At 42.4% G+C, this 17,802-nt stretch overlaps 1 protein-coding gene, 1 long non-coding RNA gene and 1 pseudogene across 3 annotated transcripts; 2 read left to right on the top strand and 1 right to left on the bottom strand.

Annotated features, from left to right (window-relative positions):
* The first annotated feature begins 751 nt into the window (after positions 1 to 751).
* LOC103343817 (exopolygalacturonase-like) lies at positions 752 to 2,634 on the top strand. The gene is made up of 4 exons (XM_008247458.3): positions 752 to 917; positions 1,025 to 1,336; positions 1,516 to 2,034; positions 2,151 to 2,634. The coding sequence occupies exons 1-4, from the start codon at positions 783 to 785 to the stop codon at positions 2,394 to 2,396; spliced, it is 1,212 nt and encodes a 403-aa protein (XP_008245680.1). The 5' UTR covers positions 752 to 782; the 3' UTR covers positions 2,397 to 2,634.
* A 5,587-nt stretch (positions 2,635 to 8,221) lies between these two features.
* On the bottom strand, positions 8,222 to 9,939 carry LOC148918226 (uncharacterized). The gene is made up of 2 exons (XR_016126062.1): positions 9,175 to 9,939; positions 8,222 to 8,540 (listed from the first exon to the last, which is right to left on the bottom strand). It is a non-coding gene; the product is annotated as an uncharacterized LOC148918226 (long non-coding RNA).
* Positions 9,940 to 11,258: 1,319 nt separating this feature from the next.
* LOC103329199 (exopolygalacturonase-like) lies at positions 11,259 to 13,355 on the top strand (annotated as a pseudogene). Its single transcript, XR_016126061.1, has 4 exons — positions 11,259 to 11,640; positions 11,748 to 12,059; positions 12,239 to 12,755; positions 12,872 to 13,355. The product of XR_016126061.1 is annotated as an exopolygalacturonase-like (transcript).
* Positions 13,356 to 17,802: the final 4,447 nt, after the last annotated feature.

Genomic DNA, 17,802 nt, shown 5'->3' with positions numbered 1-17,802 from the left:
ATGGGTGACGCGGAGCACGTGTGGTCGTTGTGCTTTCACATGTGGGCTAACCCGCTCTGATACTATGAAGGAAGTTGAGGTTCCACCCCAAAACCAATTGGCAATGAGGAGTAGCCCAACTCCTTATAAGCCCTTGCTGTGTCAACTTTCCAATATGAGACTTTTTACCTTCACATTCTTATAGTAGGAATATAAGACGAAACATCCCCAATTGGGTCTCAACTCTTGGTAAAGCATGCCTTAGATAAGGCCCTCACTTACTTCTTATAAACCCAGGCCAGGTCCCTTCACTTTTCAATGTGAATATAAAGCGAATATCCAACAGTTATTTCTCTTGTCACGACTACTTTGTTACAAATTATGGTCAAGAATTTATTAGTTTGATTAGTGCGTTCGGAAACAATTTTTGGTTTATGAAAAATCAATTTTGTGTGAGTATTTTTTTGTTAATCTTTGCACCAAATTGGATTATAACAGGTTTAGTACTTTTGGTTTATAAGTCATCCATGTCATAAATCTTTTCTTTCTAACCTGACGTAGTCTTGGAAGAAAAAATCTTTTGCCCAAATTGGAAAATGAGCCAAGAGCCATTGTAGGTAATTCATGTTCTAAAGCTGAGAAGCTTAATTAATTACTAATTATAGGATGGTTGACCTACATTCAACTTCTTAATTGGCCAAATAAATATTAACGGTGATGAGCTTTCCGATGGGAGTATAAATTGGGCTGAAAGCAATGGAGTTTCATCATACTCCAAACATAAAGGAAATAACAGTCTCAAGATGGGTTTGAAACTGAAAAATGTCTTGCCAATGTTTGTGTTCTTGTTGTTAGCATCCACAGCTAAAGCTCAATCTGCTGCCTTAGATGTGACAAGTGCAAAATATGGTGGAAAGCCAGACTCTGATATTACCCAGGTAACAAAAACATTTGTATTCATATTCAGTTCTGATTAGAATTTGTTTCTACAATTGTTTGCCAAACTAAATCATTAACAGTTTTAAATTTGCGTAATATTAATTAGGCTTTAGAGAAGGCTTGGACAGATGCATGTGCATCAACAGCACCAAGTAAAATTGTTGTTCCAAAGGGAACATTCAAGTTTGTAGGAACAACTTTTAAAGGTCCTTGCAAGGCTGCTATTGAGTTTCAACTCCAAGGAACATTGCAGGCTCCAGCAGATGGCAGCCAGCTCCCGAAGGACGACACTTGGATTGGTTTTGACCACGTCGACGGGCTCACCTTGTCAGGTGGTGGAACTTTTGATGGCCAAGGAGCACTGTCTTGGAAAAACAATGATTGCAACAAAAATAGACAATGCAAATCTAAACACATTGTAAGATAATTTAATCCTACCATGTTGTTTTATATACTTGAAAATCTACCCATGTCACATAGGAGCATTTGCGAAATCTTGCTCATTGATCAATTCTTGACTTGATGATACGTAATCCAGATTCACGGCCTGACAATATAAACATATTTGTGTTTGATTGATTTTCTCAATATATGCAGAATTTGAGGTTCCACTTTCTCACCAATTCCAAAATTTTGGACGTAACTTCAAAAGATAGCAAAAATTTCCACGTCAATCTTCAGAAGTGCGAGAAGGTTGAAATCAACGGATTTACCATCTCAGCACCTAAGGAAAGCATGAACACAGATGGAATTCACATCGGTCGTTCAACTGGGATCGACATCATTGACACAACCATTGGAACTGGGGATGATTGTATTTCGATCGGTGACGGTACCAAGGACCTCACCGTGACCAACGTTACTTGCGGGCCAGGCCACGGCATAGCCATCGGGAGCCTTGGAAGGTACCCAGAGGAAGAACCCGTGTCCGGCATCAATATTAAGAAATGCACCTTGACTAATACAACGAATGGTGTGAGGATCAAAACATGGCCTGCTTCCCCAAAAGATGGCACTGCCTCGGATATTCACTTTGAGGATATTACCATGGTTAATGTTGGTAACCCTATCCTCATTGACCAAGAGTACTGCCCGTGGAACGAATGCAAAAAAGGGGTATCTATCTATAACAATTTATTAACATCATATATATGTTCCTTGTTAATCAAGTCATCATTTACTTAATCTTTAAAAGGATTTAAATTAATCAATTAATGAATGGTTTTGTGTAGGTTCCTTCCAAAGTTAAGATCAGCAATGTTAGCTTCAAGAACATCAAGGGCACCTGTACCGACCCAGTTGCTGTGAAGCTTGCATGCGCCCCAGGCCTGCCATGTGAGAATGTGGAATTGAGTGACATTGATCTCAAGTACATTGGAGACAAAGGCCCTATTACCTCTGTGTGTTCTAATGTCAAGCCGACAATTAATCGTGTGGCACAGCCTCTTGCTTGTGCTACCGGCACTGCTGCTACTTGATCTAACAAGCACAAACCATGTTGTTTCAGAGATACATTGGTTGTGTGATCTTCGATTTTGTGCTAATCGTACTTGGTGTTTTCATCTAAGAGGGGAAAAATATCTTAGTACAATTTTTGTTACATCTTAAAAGAGATGAATAAATTAGTAGGAATTAGATGAAAATAATCATGGGAAAGAGAAAGAAAGTTTTATTTGATTAAAAAAGAATTTTATTGGAATATGAATCTTCTTTGGATATTTGTTTAACCAAATTTACTCAATTACCCTCTTTATTTAATTGTCTATGTATGAATGACCGCCTCGATCAGTGGTGTCCTACGAAGGGGAAGAGGGAGGGGTGATTCAGTCTTATGCTTTTTATTTTTTGTGCAAGAATAGAAGTAAAAAACTTCAAACAAAAAAGAAGAAGAAGGATTATTAATTCTTGTAATGTGTTGAGTTTAAATGCACATTAAAAGAGGGTAAACGGTTGAATACCCCCTTGAACTATCATGCTTGTCGAAATCTCTACCATGAATTAATTTTTCAGCCAATTTAGCCATTGTATTAAATTTATTCGCCAACTTCACCCTTGCCGTTAGCTTTTGACAATTTTCATCCAAATGTCTTTTAAAGAAGTACCATGTTAGGCATATACTTCATTGTTGAATTAAAAATTAATTAATTTTTTTCTTTGGTTCTTCAAAGAGCTCGAATGGGGGAGAAATAAATGGGGGTGGGGAGGGGATTCTGGTTTCTGCAAGTGTGGGTTACTGAGGACGGGGTATGGATCTGTGTGGGTGGTGGTTGGTGCTTGGGATATGGGGGAAGAAGAAATCAGAATGTGGGAGAAGAAATCGGGGAGGTGCTTGATTCTGGGTTTTGCGGGGTAGGGGGAATTGGGGAAACTAGAATTTATAAAAAAAAGCTGAAACTAGATAAAGAACTCCAAGAACTAGTAAAACCCAATCCTTGCCAAGCTTTAAACTTTATGAACCATACAAAATTGACAATACCCAAGGTGGTTCTGTTGACACAGAAAAATGGTTCGGCATTTTCCCGCGTAACTTAGTAATGTTATGCCTTCGGTATGCTACGGGTCTCGGTAGGGCGTTGGATCTGCAAAATAACAAACGCTCGGTAAGACCTAGGGCACCGGTGTGGTACCGGCCGAAGGCTCTCCGATGCTTAAGTAAGTACGGGTTTAGTAAGATTGAACTACAGATCAATAGGCAGTATGCTGTAAGTTTTGATTGATTACCTCCTAGTTGGGATGGTTGTCCTCTTTTATAGGCCTTGAGAGGTGTGCAAATTGTTTAGAATTTCGATGTGGGACTGTGGACTCCAATTGTGGGACTGCCATGTGCCCCTTGCAGTGGAGTTGCCCTAATCGTGCAATTGATAGGAACGAACTGTAGCTAGATGCCAAAGGCTTCCATAGCTATAAAATTAGTCCACGTGTCCGATGCTTATTGGCTGTTCATTTGGGTATAAACAGGAGTCCCCCAAGTTCTCTTTTGAGAGTTCTCGGAAGGGGACTTGAAATTGTCTTCGGCAGAAATGTTGTCCTACCGTTCTGTAGCCCACTAGTGGAGGGCTCAACTTTGGCCCTTTCGTCCTTGTTCATTCAGGTGACGCCGGGAAGTCGAAGGTCGTGTCGAGTTGACGTGTGAAGAGACATCTGGCGCCGACTTCCGTGCCTCGCGTGCCGTCGGTCCCCATAGGATGAGCGACACGTGGCGCATTAATGCGCCGTTTGGTTTTCCGAGGTGTACATTGCGTCATCTCTCCTATAAATAGGGGTGACTCGAGACAAAATCACTTTGCGTTTTGTGAGAAGTGAGATCTCTATTGAGGCGATTTCCGACGAGAGCTTCCGGCATTAGAAGTGATTTCCGACGAGGGCTAACGTTAAACCAGAGATTTCCGGCGTTGCAAACGGCAAGAAAGGCGAATTCGTCAAGGCAATCGGAAGCATAGTTCGTGGTCCTTATCCAGAGCTTGACATAAGGTACCGTTCGACACCCTTGATTTACTCTCCTATTAAACTTAAATAGTTACGTTCTTTCTTGGTTTGAACTGGACTGACCATAGGGATCAATTCGGTAGTCTAGTCGCCATAGGTAGTGATGTAGGAATCGGTAGGTTAGTATCCGGCATGAGCCTTAGTTTTCTTTTTCCCTGCTTTTGTAGATGTCCGATAGCGAGTCGTTTTCCGAGCGTGAGCCTAATGCGTTCGGTGAGGAGTCATCGGACGGTCTCTTTGACTTCGGCGGTGGAGCGGTAGGTCCCGATGCCGGGGACGAAAGTGATACCGATATCGAGATACTCGGTGAAGGCCCCAGCTCCGTCCCTTCACATGGCATTAGGAAGGGGCTAATGACTGCACGATCCGTTGTCTATTGTCTATAGCGACGGTCGTCAAGTTAGTATAGCCGCGCCTAGGAGACGAGCGCGGTCGTCGATCGAGGCCTCCACTTCCGCCGTGGAGAGTCACCGCCGAACCATCTTCTCGGCCGAGGGTATCGGTAGTCTTCCCGCAATCCTAGGGTGCCGATGGGAGTTTCGAAGGAGCTCGTATTCGGCGTGGTGCCTAGAGCCCAACAGATTACAGCGAGAGATCGCGAAATATCGCTGAGTACTTAATACCAGTTCGGTAGGATGAGGATCCCAACGGCAACCGAATCTCTAAGCAACCCGAAAGATGGCGGTTGTCTCTTTCACGGACGTACTCGCAAGAAGTGAGGCTTCGCCCACCGCAGCGATTCGGTGAATTTTGGCGCAGATAGGCTATGCTCGGGCGTTCAACCCCAACTTCTAGGTAGCGATGATGGAGTGGTCACGGCCTTGATGGTCGGCGAGGAGCAACCGTACAGCAGTTCTCCCATCATGCAGGTGTCACAAAGTCTAAGTCCGCCGACCACGGGGTTGGGTTCAGTTAGCGCACGCTCAAGGCTACCGAACGCGCTATTTTGTCGCTGCCGTGCCAACCTCCCGTAAGACGTAGAGGAATGGCGGGTGCTTCGCCTGATTAGGAGTCGCCATCGGGACATCCCATCCGCTTCCACATTCCTACTACCTTCTAAGTAGCCGGTAGGCCATCATACCGCTTCGGTAGGCCCTCTTGCTTGTAGCGTCTTTCAGATTTTAATTTCGTTTCATTTTTTTGTAGGCAAATTGAAGCGAGCGCCACCCAATTGGAGATCCGCTGATCGATGGTAAGGTGAAGGTCCTGCCGTAGAGAGAGTCTACTCGAAATTCATCTTCACTCCCAATCTCATCAAGGCTCAACTTGTTAGTCCTGCCGAGAGTAAGTGTACTTGTCCACTATGACTCAGTTTCTTGCCATAATGAGAATTCTTATCGATCCTGGTTTTGCAGTGACGGAAGAGAGGAGAGCTGCCGAGGTAAAGAGGATGAACGAGTCCTCTAAGCGGCGCCTCATGCTTGGGCTCCAAGGAAAAAGAAGAGCCGGCAAGCGATGCAGCGTCATCGGAGGAGTCGACCAAGACCTAACCAACGAGCAGCGTCGTCGAGGTGAAGAGGATGAACGAGTCCTCTGCGGTGCCTCATGCTTGGGCTCCAAGGGAAAAAGAAGAGCGGCAAAGCGATGCAGCGTCGCCGGAGGAGTCGACCCCAAGACCTAACCAACGAGCAGCGTCGTCGTCAACTCACCCGAATCGGCGCGAGCGGCGCTGGTCCGTCTCCTAGCCGAGGTGTGCATCGAGGGCACCTCCTCCAAAGCATCGGTAAAGGCCATTCACGGTTGATCCGATGCCGATCTAGCCCGGCGGTCGGCGGACTAGCTGCTTCGGGCCATCTTCGCCGGAAAACGATGAGGCTCTGCCAAACCCATCACTCGCTTGTCCGTCGAAAATGGTACAATTTGTGAACCACATGATCCTCGGTTCACAAATGGAGCTCGAGATCGAGGACCGCCAAAGAAGCTCATTCAGAGGAGGTGGCCGTGCCTTCGTCCTTCAAGCTTGAAGCGCTAACCATTCTCGTTTATAGTACCGTTTGTTTACAGCTTTATCTAACATTCTCCTTTGCTCCTCGTGCTTCAATGGACATGTGGCTGTTCGTCAAGCGAGCCATTAATGCCACCGAAAAGGCGAAGAGGGCTTATGAAGACGACAGGGCTAGGGTTGTTGAGGCTGGCAAGGCTATCCAAGCTCATTCGAACTTGGCGAAGGACATGCAGGCTGCCGAACGGCAGGTCAAAGTTTATCAAGCCAAGCTCGGTGAGATTGAACTACAGATCAATAGGCAGTATGCCGTAAGTTCTGATTGATTACCTCATAGTTGGGATGCTTGTCCTCTTTTATAGGCCTTGGGAGGTATGCAAATTGTTTAGAATTTCGATGTGGGACTGCGGACTCCAATTGTGGGATCGCCACGTGCCCTTGCAAAGGGAGTTGCCCTAATCGTGCGATCGGTAGGAACGAACTGTAGCTAGATGCCGAAGGCTTCTATAGCTATAAAATTGGTCCACGTGTCCGATGCTTATTGGCTGTTCATTTGGGTATAAACAGGTTCCAACCGTGAATTCTTCAGTCAATTAAAAACTCCAATTTTTAAGAACAAAAACATTATGTGTAAAGCTATAAATACTTATATGCTAGTATGCTTTAATATATACTATGTTAATTTGGTAGAAAGGGCCTCATAAATTATTTCGACTTTTAGTTACTATATGGAAAGAAGTAATTGGAATGTTTAATTATTTCAACACAATCGGGGGGAGGGGGAAGGGGGGGTTGTGGTCTGTAGATGTTGGTTGGGAAATGGGGGAGAAGAAATTGGTGGGAGGTTTTCTTTTTCTCTATTTGATTTTGTTACATTTTCCTTATTTTTCTTAATACTATACTTTGTAAAATGTCAAATTTACCCTTATATTTGACGGGCATTTGGATGGAATAGTGAAAAGGCTAACGGCAGGGGTGAAATTGGCGAATAAATTTAATACAAGGGCTAAATTAGCTGAAAAATTAATTCAGGATGGGGATTTCAACAAGAGTGATAGTTCAGGGGGGGGATTCGAAAGTTTACCCTTAAAAAAAACTTAAAATTTTGCCTCGAACATTTGTTATCTACTATCATCTGCATTTTTTATGCGCGCCATGTTAATCATTCTTTCCTCTTTGTAGATGTGGATTAGGATAAAACAATGTGCCAATCCCCTTGCAATATGAATCTTCTTTGGATATTTGTTTAACCAAATTTACTCAATTAACCTCTTTATTTAATTATTTCTCTTTTCTGATATTTAGTACATTGTAAATGTTGTTTGTGAATGCGAGCATATATCTTAGCATCTTTAGTAACTTTTTGAGTATGCTATTGATTTTAGGCTATTAATAGTGCTTGGAAAGAAGCATGCGCATCCACAACTCCGAACATGGTTGTGATCATAGTCTAAAATATCGATAATATCGACGAAATATTGAGGATATTATCATTTTTTCAAGTCACAGATATTTCGAAACGTATTCATACATATATCGTATAAATATCGATGTCGATAATTTCGTTCACACTTCAGCAATATTTTGTTAAAATATCGCTATAATATCGAAAATATCGATGTAATATAAAAAATATAAAAAAACACAAAGCACACACGCAAAGGGGATCCAAACCCCTACCATTTCACTCATCCAATGCCTTAACCACCATGTTTCATATGTTTTTGTGATAATATGCTAAAATATGTATAGTTTTATTGTTTTGTTTTGAACTATTTTTGTAAAAATTAAATTTACACATGAGAATGTGAGTCTTTGACTTTTTCCTTTTGGAATGGAATTGAGTGACTTATGGAAAGAATCTGAGACCCAATCTTCAAATAATTTTGCTTATGGAAAACGTCAACCAATCTCGAATCCATATGGGTAGCATGTTAACAATCACATGTGGTATAGAAATGTGGGATAAAAATGTGGTAGGGTTAATTCCTGTAGACGTCCGTGAACTTTGCCCCAATTTGCAATTGGGTATGTGAACTTTTTTTTTTTCGGGCAATTACATCCATTAACTCGATAAACAGTTGCAATTAGGTCATGCTGTCCAAATCACAATTTGTCCGTCAAAATTAGAGTTAAAAGCGTCCTTTCAATTAGCATGGATGAACTACTCCTTCTTCCAGAATTATTTACCGTGCTGGAGAAAAGGTAAATTTAAAAAATAATAATAATAACAAGAACAAATATATCTTAAAGAATAAAATAACAAAAAATTCAAAAAAATAAAACCTAGACCAAGAACAGTCGCATCAAACCCAGAAAAAGGCACCCCCATCTCATCTTCCCCAACCCAACCTCCAATTCGGAATAATCGTGAAATACTAGTAAACAATCAAATAATATAAAAACTCTGAGCATATACGGCAATGCAACATGATGTACCATTATTTAAAACAGTTCAGAAATGCAATATCACCCGATAAAGTCAATAATAGTAACTCGATCACACCCCAAGACCAGAAATTTCCTGGAAACTTCTTGTAAATTCCCAGAGAACGTTGTTATGCATAGCTCCAAATGGACAAATTTTCGAATTTTGATAAGATAAATTTATTTCGGGATCTTCCTCTGTTTCTTTTTTCAGGAAATAATAATTCTTACCCCCAATCCAATGCAAATTCTCCAAGCAAACCGAACATAACATAATCTCAATCCCAATAACCAAAATGAAAATTTCAAAACACACATATTTCTTAACATTTGATGTTCACATAAGCATGGAGGTATATAATTCACAGAGAAAGAGAAAGAGAAAGAGAAAGAGAAAGGACCTGATGGCAGCTATTGCAGGTGAAGGGCAAGAAATCGATCTGCTGGCAATCGACGATGTAGCAATGCCGACCCAGATCTGGAAACTCCGGAGTTCCCATTAAAATTCGTATACAGAAGCTCCTCACCAATCAACGAACCAAGAAATTAACACCCAGCATGCAGCAACAGGACGAACAAGATGGGATTTCCATTTCCACAACCAAACAATCCAGTATAAGATTCGATGAGATTTTGTAGTCCCGGGATTGGATTGTCCGAAGCTTTTTCGATCTTGCCTTCCGCGGATACAGAAGGACACCGAATCCGCGGAATCCCAAGTCCACGCCAAAGTTTTCTCCACAAGAGACAGGGTCGTTTGAAGTCGCCCCCGAGTTTCGTTTGAAGCATCGGAGATGGGTATGGGGAAAGGGAGGTTTGGATGGGGGTTGGGAAGATGAGATGGGGGTGCCTTTTTCTGGGTTTGGTGCGCCTGTTCTTGTTCTAGGTTTTATTTTTTTGAATTTTTTGTTATTTTATTCTTTAAGATATATTTGTTCTTGTTATTATTTTTTTGTTTTAAATTTACCTTTTCTCCAGCACAGTAAATAATTCTGGAAGACGGAGCAGTTCATCCATGTTAACTGAAAGGACGCTTTTACCCCAAATTTTGACGGACAAATTGACAGATTTGGATGGCAGGATCTAATTGCAACTGTTTATCGAGTTAACGGATGTAATTGCGAAAAAAAAATTCACGGACCCAATTGCAAATGAGGGCCAAGTTCAGGGACCTCTACAGTAATTAACCCAAATGTTGTAAGTGTAGCATTACTCTCTATCATTTGATGACTACTCTTCACAATATACTTACTCTACATATAGAGATGATGAAGATAGTGAAAAATTTGAACCTTATAGGAACTCTATGTGGTACTTATGTATCTTACCATGCAATGTATAAAGTGTAAAATATTATAGTGAATTATCATATATAAATGATTATTGTGTGTTTAATATTCTTTCATTAATTACTATATATTTTATACACTCACAATGTTTGCCAGCTTGCTGTGTAGTCAATTTAAATTAGTAAAACCCATCATGCAATGCATTTCCTTTTAATTTTTTGTGATAAACTAATAGATAATTGATTAAATAAATATCTTCCAAAGTTTCAATAAAAATTTCCGAGTTTTTCATACAATTTTCGTCCTTTTTATTCAATTTTTATCGATATCGATAATATCCCGATATTTTCATCAAAATTTCAGTATTTTTGGACTACCGATATTTCCGAAACCATCGATATTTTAGACCTTGAACTTGTGATAGCAAAAGGAAAACTACATGGCAGGTCCAGTGAAGTTTCAAGGGCCTAGCAAAGCGTTGGTTACCGTTCAAGTTGAAGGAAGAAAAGCTCAAGTCACAAGAGGTTGGGTCGTTTTCCAAAATATTGATGGGTTAACAGTCTCGGGAGGTGGCACTTTTGATGGCCAAGAATCAATAGCTTAATCCAAAAATGATTGTGCCAAAACTGGAAAATGCAACTCACTGCCTATAGTAAGTTTTTTAAATTTGAAGTGCACGTTTTTTATTTATAAATCTTGTGTGCTATAAACGGAGGCTAACAAATAGAGTTTGCTCAATTGGGTTTCTTGAATGCAGAACATAAGATTCATAGGGCTCACCAATTCACACATTTAAGACATAACATCTTTGAACATCAAGCTGTTTCACATAAACGTCTTAATAAATTGCAAAAATGTGACACTTCAACATGTGATCATCACCACTCTTGGTGAAGCATGCATTAGATTAGGCCCTCACTCACTCCTTATAAACTCAGGCTAAGTCACTTAACTTTTCAATGTGAATATAAAATGAATTTCCAATAGTATTTATCTTGTCACGACTGCTTTGTTACAAATTATGGTCAAGAATTTATTAGTTTGAATAGTGCGTTTGGAAACAATTTTTGGTTTATGAGAAATCAATTTTGTGTGTGTATTTTTTTGTTAATCTTTGCACCAAATTGGATTAACAGGTTTAGTACCTTTGGTTTATAAGTAATCCATGTCATCAATCTTTTCTTTCTAATCTGACATAGTCTTGGAAGAAAAAATCTTTTGCCCAAATTGGAAACTGAGCCAAGAGCCAATGTAGGTAATTCATGTTCTAAAGCTGAGCAACTTAATTAATTACTAATTATAGGATGGTTGACCTACATTCAACTTCTTAATTGGCCAAATAAATATTAACGGTGATGAGCTTTCCGATGGGAGTATAAATTGGGCTGAAAGCAATGGAGTTTCATCATACTCCAAACAAAAAGGAAATAACAAAGTCTCAAGATGGGTTTGAAACTGAAAAATGTCTTGCCAATGTTTGTGTTCTTGTTGTTAGCATCCACAGCTAAAGCTCAATCTGCTGCCTTAGATGTGACAAGTGCAAAATATGGTGGAAAGCCAGATTCTGATATTACCTAGGTAACAAAAACATTTGTATTCATATTCAGTTCTGATTAGAATTTGTTTCTACAATTGTTTGCCAAACTAAATCATTAACAGTTTTAAATTTGGGTAATGTTAATTAGGCTTTAGAGAAGGCTTGGACAGATGCATGTGCATCAACAGCACCAAGTAAAATTGTTGTTCCAAAGGGAACATTCAAGTTTGTAGGAACAACTTTTAAAGGTCCTTGCAAGGCTGCTATTGAGTTTCAACTCCAAGGAACATTGCAGGCTCCAGCAGATGGCAGCCAGCTCCCGAAGGACGACACTTGGATTGGTTTTGACCACGTCGACGGGCTCACCTTGTCAGGTGGTGGAACTTTTGATGGCCAAGGAGCACTGTCTTGGAAAAACAATGATTGCAACAAAAATAGACAATGCAAATCTAAACACATTGTAAGATGATTTAATCCTACCATGTTGTTTTATATACTTGAAAATCTACCCATGTCACATAGGAGCATTTACGAAATCTTGCTCATTGATCAATTCTTGACTTGATGATACGTAATCCAGGTTCACAACCCGACAATATAAACATATTTGTGTTTGATTGGTTTTCTCAATATATGCAGAATTTGAGGTTCCACTTCCTCACCAATTCCAAAATTTTGGACGTAACTTCAAAAGATAGCAAAAATTTCCACGTCAATCTTCAGAAGTGTGAGAAGGTTGAAATCAACGGATTTACCGTCTCAGCACCTAAGGAAAGCATGAACACAGATGGAATTCACATCGGTCGTTCAACTGGGATCGACATCATTGACACAACCATTGGAACTGGGGATGATTGTATTTCGATCGGTGACGGTACCAAGGACCTCACCGTGACCAACGTTACTTGCGGGCCAGGCCACGGCATAGCCATCGGGAGCCTTGGAAGGTACCCAGAGGAAGAACCTGTCCGGCATCAATATTAAGAAATGCACCTTGACTAATACAACGAATGGTGTGAGGATCAAAACATGGCCTGCTTCCCCAAAAGATGGCACTGCCTCGGATATTCACTTTGAGGATATTACCATGGTTAATGTTGGTAACCCTATCCTCATTGACCAAGAGTACTGCCCGTGGAATGAATGCAAAAAAGGGGTATCTATCTATAACAATTTATTAACATCATATATATGTTCCTTGTTAATCAAGTCATCATTTACTTAATCTTTAAAAGGATTTAAATTAATCAATTAATGAATGGTTTTGTGTAGGTTCCTTCCAAAGTTAAGATCAGCAATGTTAGCTTCAAGAACATCAAGGGCACCTGTACCGACCCGATTCTTGTGAAGCTTGCATGCGCCCCAGGCCTGCCATGTGAGAATGTGGAATTGAGTGACATTGATCTCAAGTACATTGGAGACAAAGGCCCTATTACCTCTGTGTGTTCTAATGTCAAGCCGACAATTAATCGTGTGGCACAGCCTCTTGCTTGTGCTACTGGCACTGCTGCTACTTGATCTAACAAGCACAAACCATGTTGTTTCAGAGATACATTGGTTGTGTGATCTTCGATTTTGTGCTAATCGTACTTGGTGTTTTCATCTAAGAGGGGAAAAATATCTTAGTACAATTTTTGTTACATCTTAAAAGAGATGAATAAATTAGTAGGAATTAGATGAAAATAATCATGGGAAAGAGAAAGAAAGTTTTATTTGATTAAAAAAGAATTTTATTGGAATATGAATCTTCTTTGGATATTTGTTTAACCAAATTTACTCAATTACCCTCTTTATTTAATTGTCTATGTATGAATGACCACCTCGATCAGTGGTGTCCTACGAAGGGGAAGAGGGAGGGGTGATTCAGTCTTATGCTTTTTATTTTTTGTGCAAGAATAGAAGTAAAAAACTTCAAACAAAAAAGAAGAAGAAGGATTATTAATTCTTGTAATGTGTTGAGTTTAAATGCACATTAAAAGAGGGTAAACGGTTGAATACCCCCTTGAACTATCATGCTTGTCGAAATCTCTACCATGAATTAATTTTTCAGCCAATTTAGCCCTTGTATTAAATTTATTCGCCAACTTCACCCTTGCCGTTAGCTTTTGACAATTTTCATCCAAATGTCTTTTAAAGAAGTACCATGTTAGGCATATACTTCATTGTTGAATTAAAAATTAATTAATTTTTTCTTTGGTTCTTCAAAGAGCTCGAATGGGGGAGAAATAAATGGGGGGTGGGGAGGGGATTCTGGTTTCGCAAGTGTGGGTTGCGAGGACGGGTATGGATCTGTGTGGGTGGTGGTTGGTGGTTGGGATATGGGAAGAAAGCGAGAATGTGGGAGAAGAAATCGGGAGGGTGCTGATTACGGTTTTATGGGTAGGGGGAATGGGGGAAACTAGAATTTATATAAAAAAGCTGAAACTAGATAAAGAACTCCAAGAACTAGTAAAACCCAATCCTTGCCAAGCTTTAAACTTTATGAACCACACAAAATTGAAAACACCCAAGGTGGTTCTGTTGACACAGAAAAATGGTTCGGCACTTTCCCGCGCAACTTAGTAATGTTATGCCTTCGGTATGATACGGGTCTCGGTAGGGCGTTGGATCTGCAAGATAACAAACGCTCGGTAAGACCTAGGGCACCGGTGTGGTACCGGCCGAAGGCTTTTCGATGCTTAAGTAAGTACGGGTTTAGTAAGATTGAACTACAGATCAATAGGCAGTATGCCGTAAGTTCTGATTGATTACCTCCTAGTTGGGATGGTTGTCCTCTTTTATAGGCCTTGGGAGGTGTGCAAATTGTTTAGAATTTCGATGTGTGACTATGGACTCCAATTGTGGGACTGCCACGTGCCCCTTGCAGTGGAGTTGCCCTAATCGTGCAATTGGTAGGAACGAACTGTAGCTAGATGCCGAAGGCTTCCATAGCTATAAAATTGGTCCACGTGTCCGATGCTTATTGACTGTTCATTTGGGTATAAACAGGAGTCCCCCAAGTTCTCTTTTGAGAGTTCTCGGAAGGGACATGAAATTGTCTTCGGCAGAAATGTTGTCCTACCGCTCGGTAGCCCACTAGTGGAGGGGCTCAACTTTGGCCTTTCCGTCCTTTGTTCATTCAGAGGCGTCGGGAAGTCGGAAGGTCGTGTCGAGTTGACGTGTGAAGAGACATCCGGGCGCCGACTTGTGCCTCGCGCGCCGCCACCCCTATAGGATGAGCGACACGTGGCGAGGGTAATCATGAAGCGCGGCGCATTAACGCGCCGCTTCGGTTTCCGAGGTGTACCGTTGCGTCCTCTCTCCTACAAATAGGGTGACTCGCAGACAAAATCACTTTGCGTTTTGTGAGAAGTGAGATCTCTATTGAGGCAATTTCTGACGAGAGCTTCCGGCATTAGAAGCGATTTCCGACGAGGGCTAACGTTAAACCAGGAGATTTCCGGCGTTGCGAACGGCAAGAAAGGCGAATTCCGTCAAGGCAATCGGAAGCATAGTTCGTGGTCCTTATCCAGAGCTTGACATAAGGTACCGTTCGACACCCTTGATTTACTCTCCTATTAAACTTAAATAGTTACGTTCTTCCTTGGTTTGAACTAGACTGACCATAGGGATCCATTCGGTAGTCTAGTCGCCATAGGTAGCGATATAGGAATCGGTAGGTTAGTATCCGGCATGAGCCTTAGTTTTCTTTTTCCCTGCTTTTGTAGATGTCTGATAGCGAGTCGTTTTCGAGCGTGAGCCTAATGCGTTCGATGAGGAGTCATCGGACGGTCTCTTTGACTCCGGCGGTGGGCGGTAGGTCCCGATGCGGGGACGAAAGTGATACCGATATCGAGATACTCGGTGAAGGCCCCGCTCCCCTTCACATGGCATTAGGAAGGGCTAATGACCGCACCGATCCGTTGTCTATTGTCTATAGCGACGGTCATCAAGTTAGTATAGCCGCCTTAGGAGACGAGTGCTGGTCGTCACCGAGGCCTCCACTTCCGGCCGTGGAGAGTCACCGCGAACCATCTTCTCGGCCGAGGGTATCGGTAGTCTTCCCAAAGAATCCTAGGGTGCCGATGGGAGTCGAAGGAGCTCGTATTCGGCGAGATTACCCGGAGCCGCAACAGATTACAGAACGGGAGATCGCGAAATATCGCTACGAGTACTTAATACCAGATTCGGTAGGATGAGGATCCCAACGGCAACCGAATCTCTAAGCAACCCGAAAGATGGCGGTTGTCTCTTTCACGGACGTACTCGCAAGAAGTGAGGATTCCGCCTCCGCTGCCGTTCGAGAATTTTGGCGCAGATAGGCTATGCTCCGTGCCGCCAACCCTAACTCGGGTAGCGTTGATGGGAGTGGTCACGGCCTTTAGCATGGTGGTGAGGAGCGCCTACAGCTCCCATCCGCATGCGGTGTCACAAAGTCTAAGTCCGCCGACCACGGGTTAGGTTCAGTTAATCGCATGAAGGCTATCGAACGCGGCCATTTTGTCGCTGCGTGCCAACCTCCTAGAAGACGTGGAGGAACGGCGGTGCTTCGTCCAATGATTGGGAGTCACCATCGGGACATCCCGTCCATTTCCACATTCCTACTACCTTCCAAGTAATCGGTAGGCCATCATACCGTTCGGTAGGTCCTCTTGCTTGTAGCGTCTTTGATTTTAATTCCGTTTTGTTTTTTTTTTTTGTAGGCAAATTGAAGCACCTGAGCGCCACCCAATCGGAGATCCGTCGGATCGACAGGTTAAGGTGAAGGTCCTGCCGTAGAGAGAGTCTACCCCAAATTCCTATTCACTCCCAATCTCATCAAGGCTCAACTTGTCAGTCCTGCCAAGAGTAAGTGTACTTGTCCACTATAACTCAGTTTCTTGCCATAATGAGAATTCTTATCGATCCTGGTTTTGCGTGGCGGAAGAGAGGAGAGCTACCGAGGTGAAGAGGATGAACGAGTCCTCTAAGCGGCGAGAGCCTCATATTCCGCCTCGTTGTTAGAGGTTTTGAAGTTGAATCGGATGACATATTCGACTTTGTGTCCATCCGAGGCGATTAACACCAAGCGGCTCCGCGGCTTCGATTTGCCGAGCCGTCAACATGCAGAGATCCATAGAGGACGAGGGATCAAAGCGCTCGGCATCCGTTTTCCCTTCTATAATAACAACGTTCGGAGAACATGCTTCCGATGGGGCGGTGTGAGCTCGGAGATGAAGTCGGCGACGACGACCATTCTCTGCAGCCTTGGCTTGAATATGTCAAATTCTCCTCGATCGCCCATTTGACCAATCAGCCGAATGTTTCGGCTTTTGAAGTACTGCCGAAGGGCTGATTGGTCGATCTGTGATTTCGTGTGCTTGGAAGTATGGGCGGAGCCTTCGTACACAACAAGGGCTAATGCTAGCTATTCCAAGTGTGGGTACCGAAGTTTTGCGCTTTGAAGGGCCTTGTTGACATAAAATATTGGTAGCTCTGCCTTCTTTGGCTTCCGTATCAATACCGATGCTTGATCTGAAAGGTAGAGGAGGAGAATTTCCCGAAGCGATTTTGACAACAGTAGTGCCTTACTCATGTAGTTCTTCAAGTCTTGAAATGCTTGGTCGCATTCGGGAGTCCACGCGATATGGTGTTTGCCCCCTTTCAAGGCTTTGAAGAACGGTACACATTTATCGGTAGCCTTGGAGATGAAGCGCTTCAAGGCAGCGTCGTAAGGCTTTGGATGTCATTCTGTGTCTTGGCGTCTCCATGTCGATTATGGCTTTGATTTTCTTGGGATTGGCCTCGATTCCTCTTTGGCTAATCATGAATCCAAGGAACTTCCCAAAAGATACACTGAAGGCGCACTTTGTTGGGTTCAACCTCATTCGGTATTGCTTGAGTATACCGAACATGAGTGCCAAGTTTTCCAGTGCCCCGCCATTCAGCTTTTCACCAACATATCGTCGACATACACCTCCATAATGCCGCCGATATGTTCAAAAAATCCGATTGACAAGCCGTTGGTACGTTGCCCCGCATTCTTGAGCCAAAAGGCATGACGCGTTGTAACAACAAACCGCGATCGATGATAAATGTCGTATGCTCGCTATCGGCAAGGTCCATGAAAATCTGGTTGTACCGAATAGGCGTCCATGAAGCCGAGCGGCTCGTGTCCGGCGTCAATGAGTGGTCGATCCTTGGCAATGGGAAGCTATCATTTGGGCAGGCCTTGTTCAGGTCGG

This window comes from Prunus mume, linkage group LG4 (assembly GCF_029339155.1).
Source record: "Prunus mume cultivar Tortuosa linkage group LG4, ASM2933915v1, whole genome shotgun sequence".
NCBI classification, from domain to species: Eukaryota; Viridiplantae; Streptophyta; class Magnoliopsida; order Rosales; family Rosaceae; genus Prunus; species Prunus mume.
This window is presented reverse-complemented; position numbering and strand designations above follow the sequence as displayed.

Coding starts and splice junctions, on each gene's coding strand:
- LOC103343817 (XM_008247458.3), top strand. CDS start 783: ATGGGTTTGAAACTGAAAAATGTCTTGCCAATGTTTGTGTTCTTGTTG. Junction 1,337..1,515: donor AATGCAAATCTAAACACATT/GTAAGATAATTT, acceptor CAATATATGCAG/AATTTGAGGTTCCACTTTCT. Junction 2,035..2,150: donor GGAACGAATGCAAAAAAGGG/GTATCTATCTAT, acceptor GGTTTTGTGTAG/GTTCCTTCCAAAGTTAAGAT.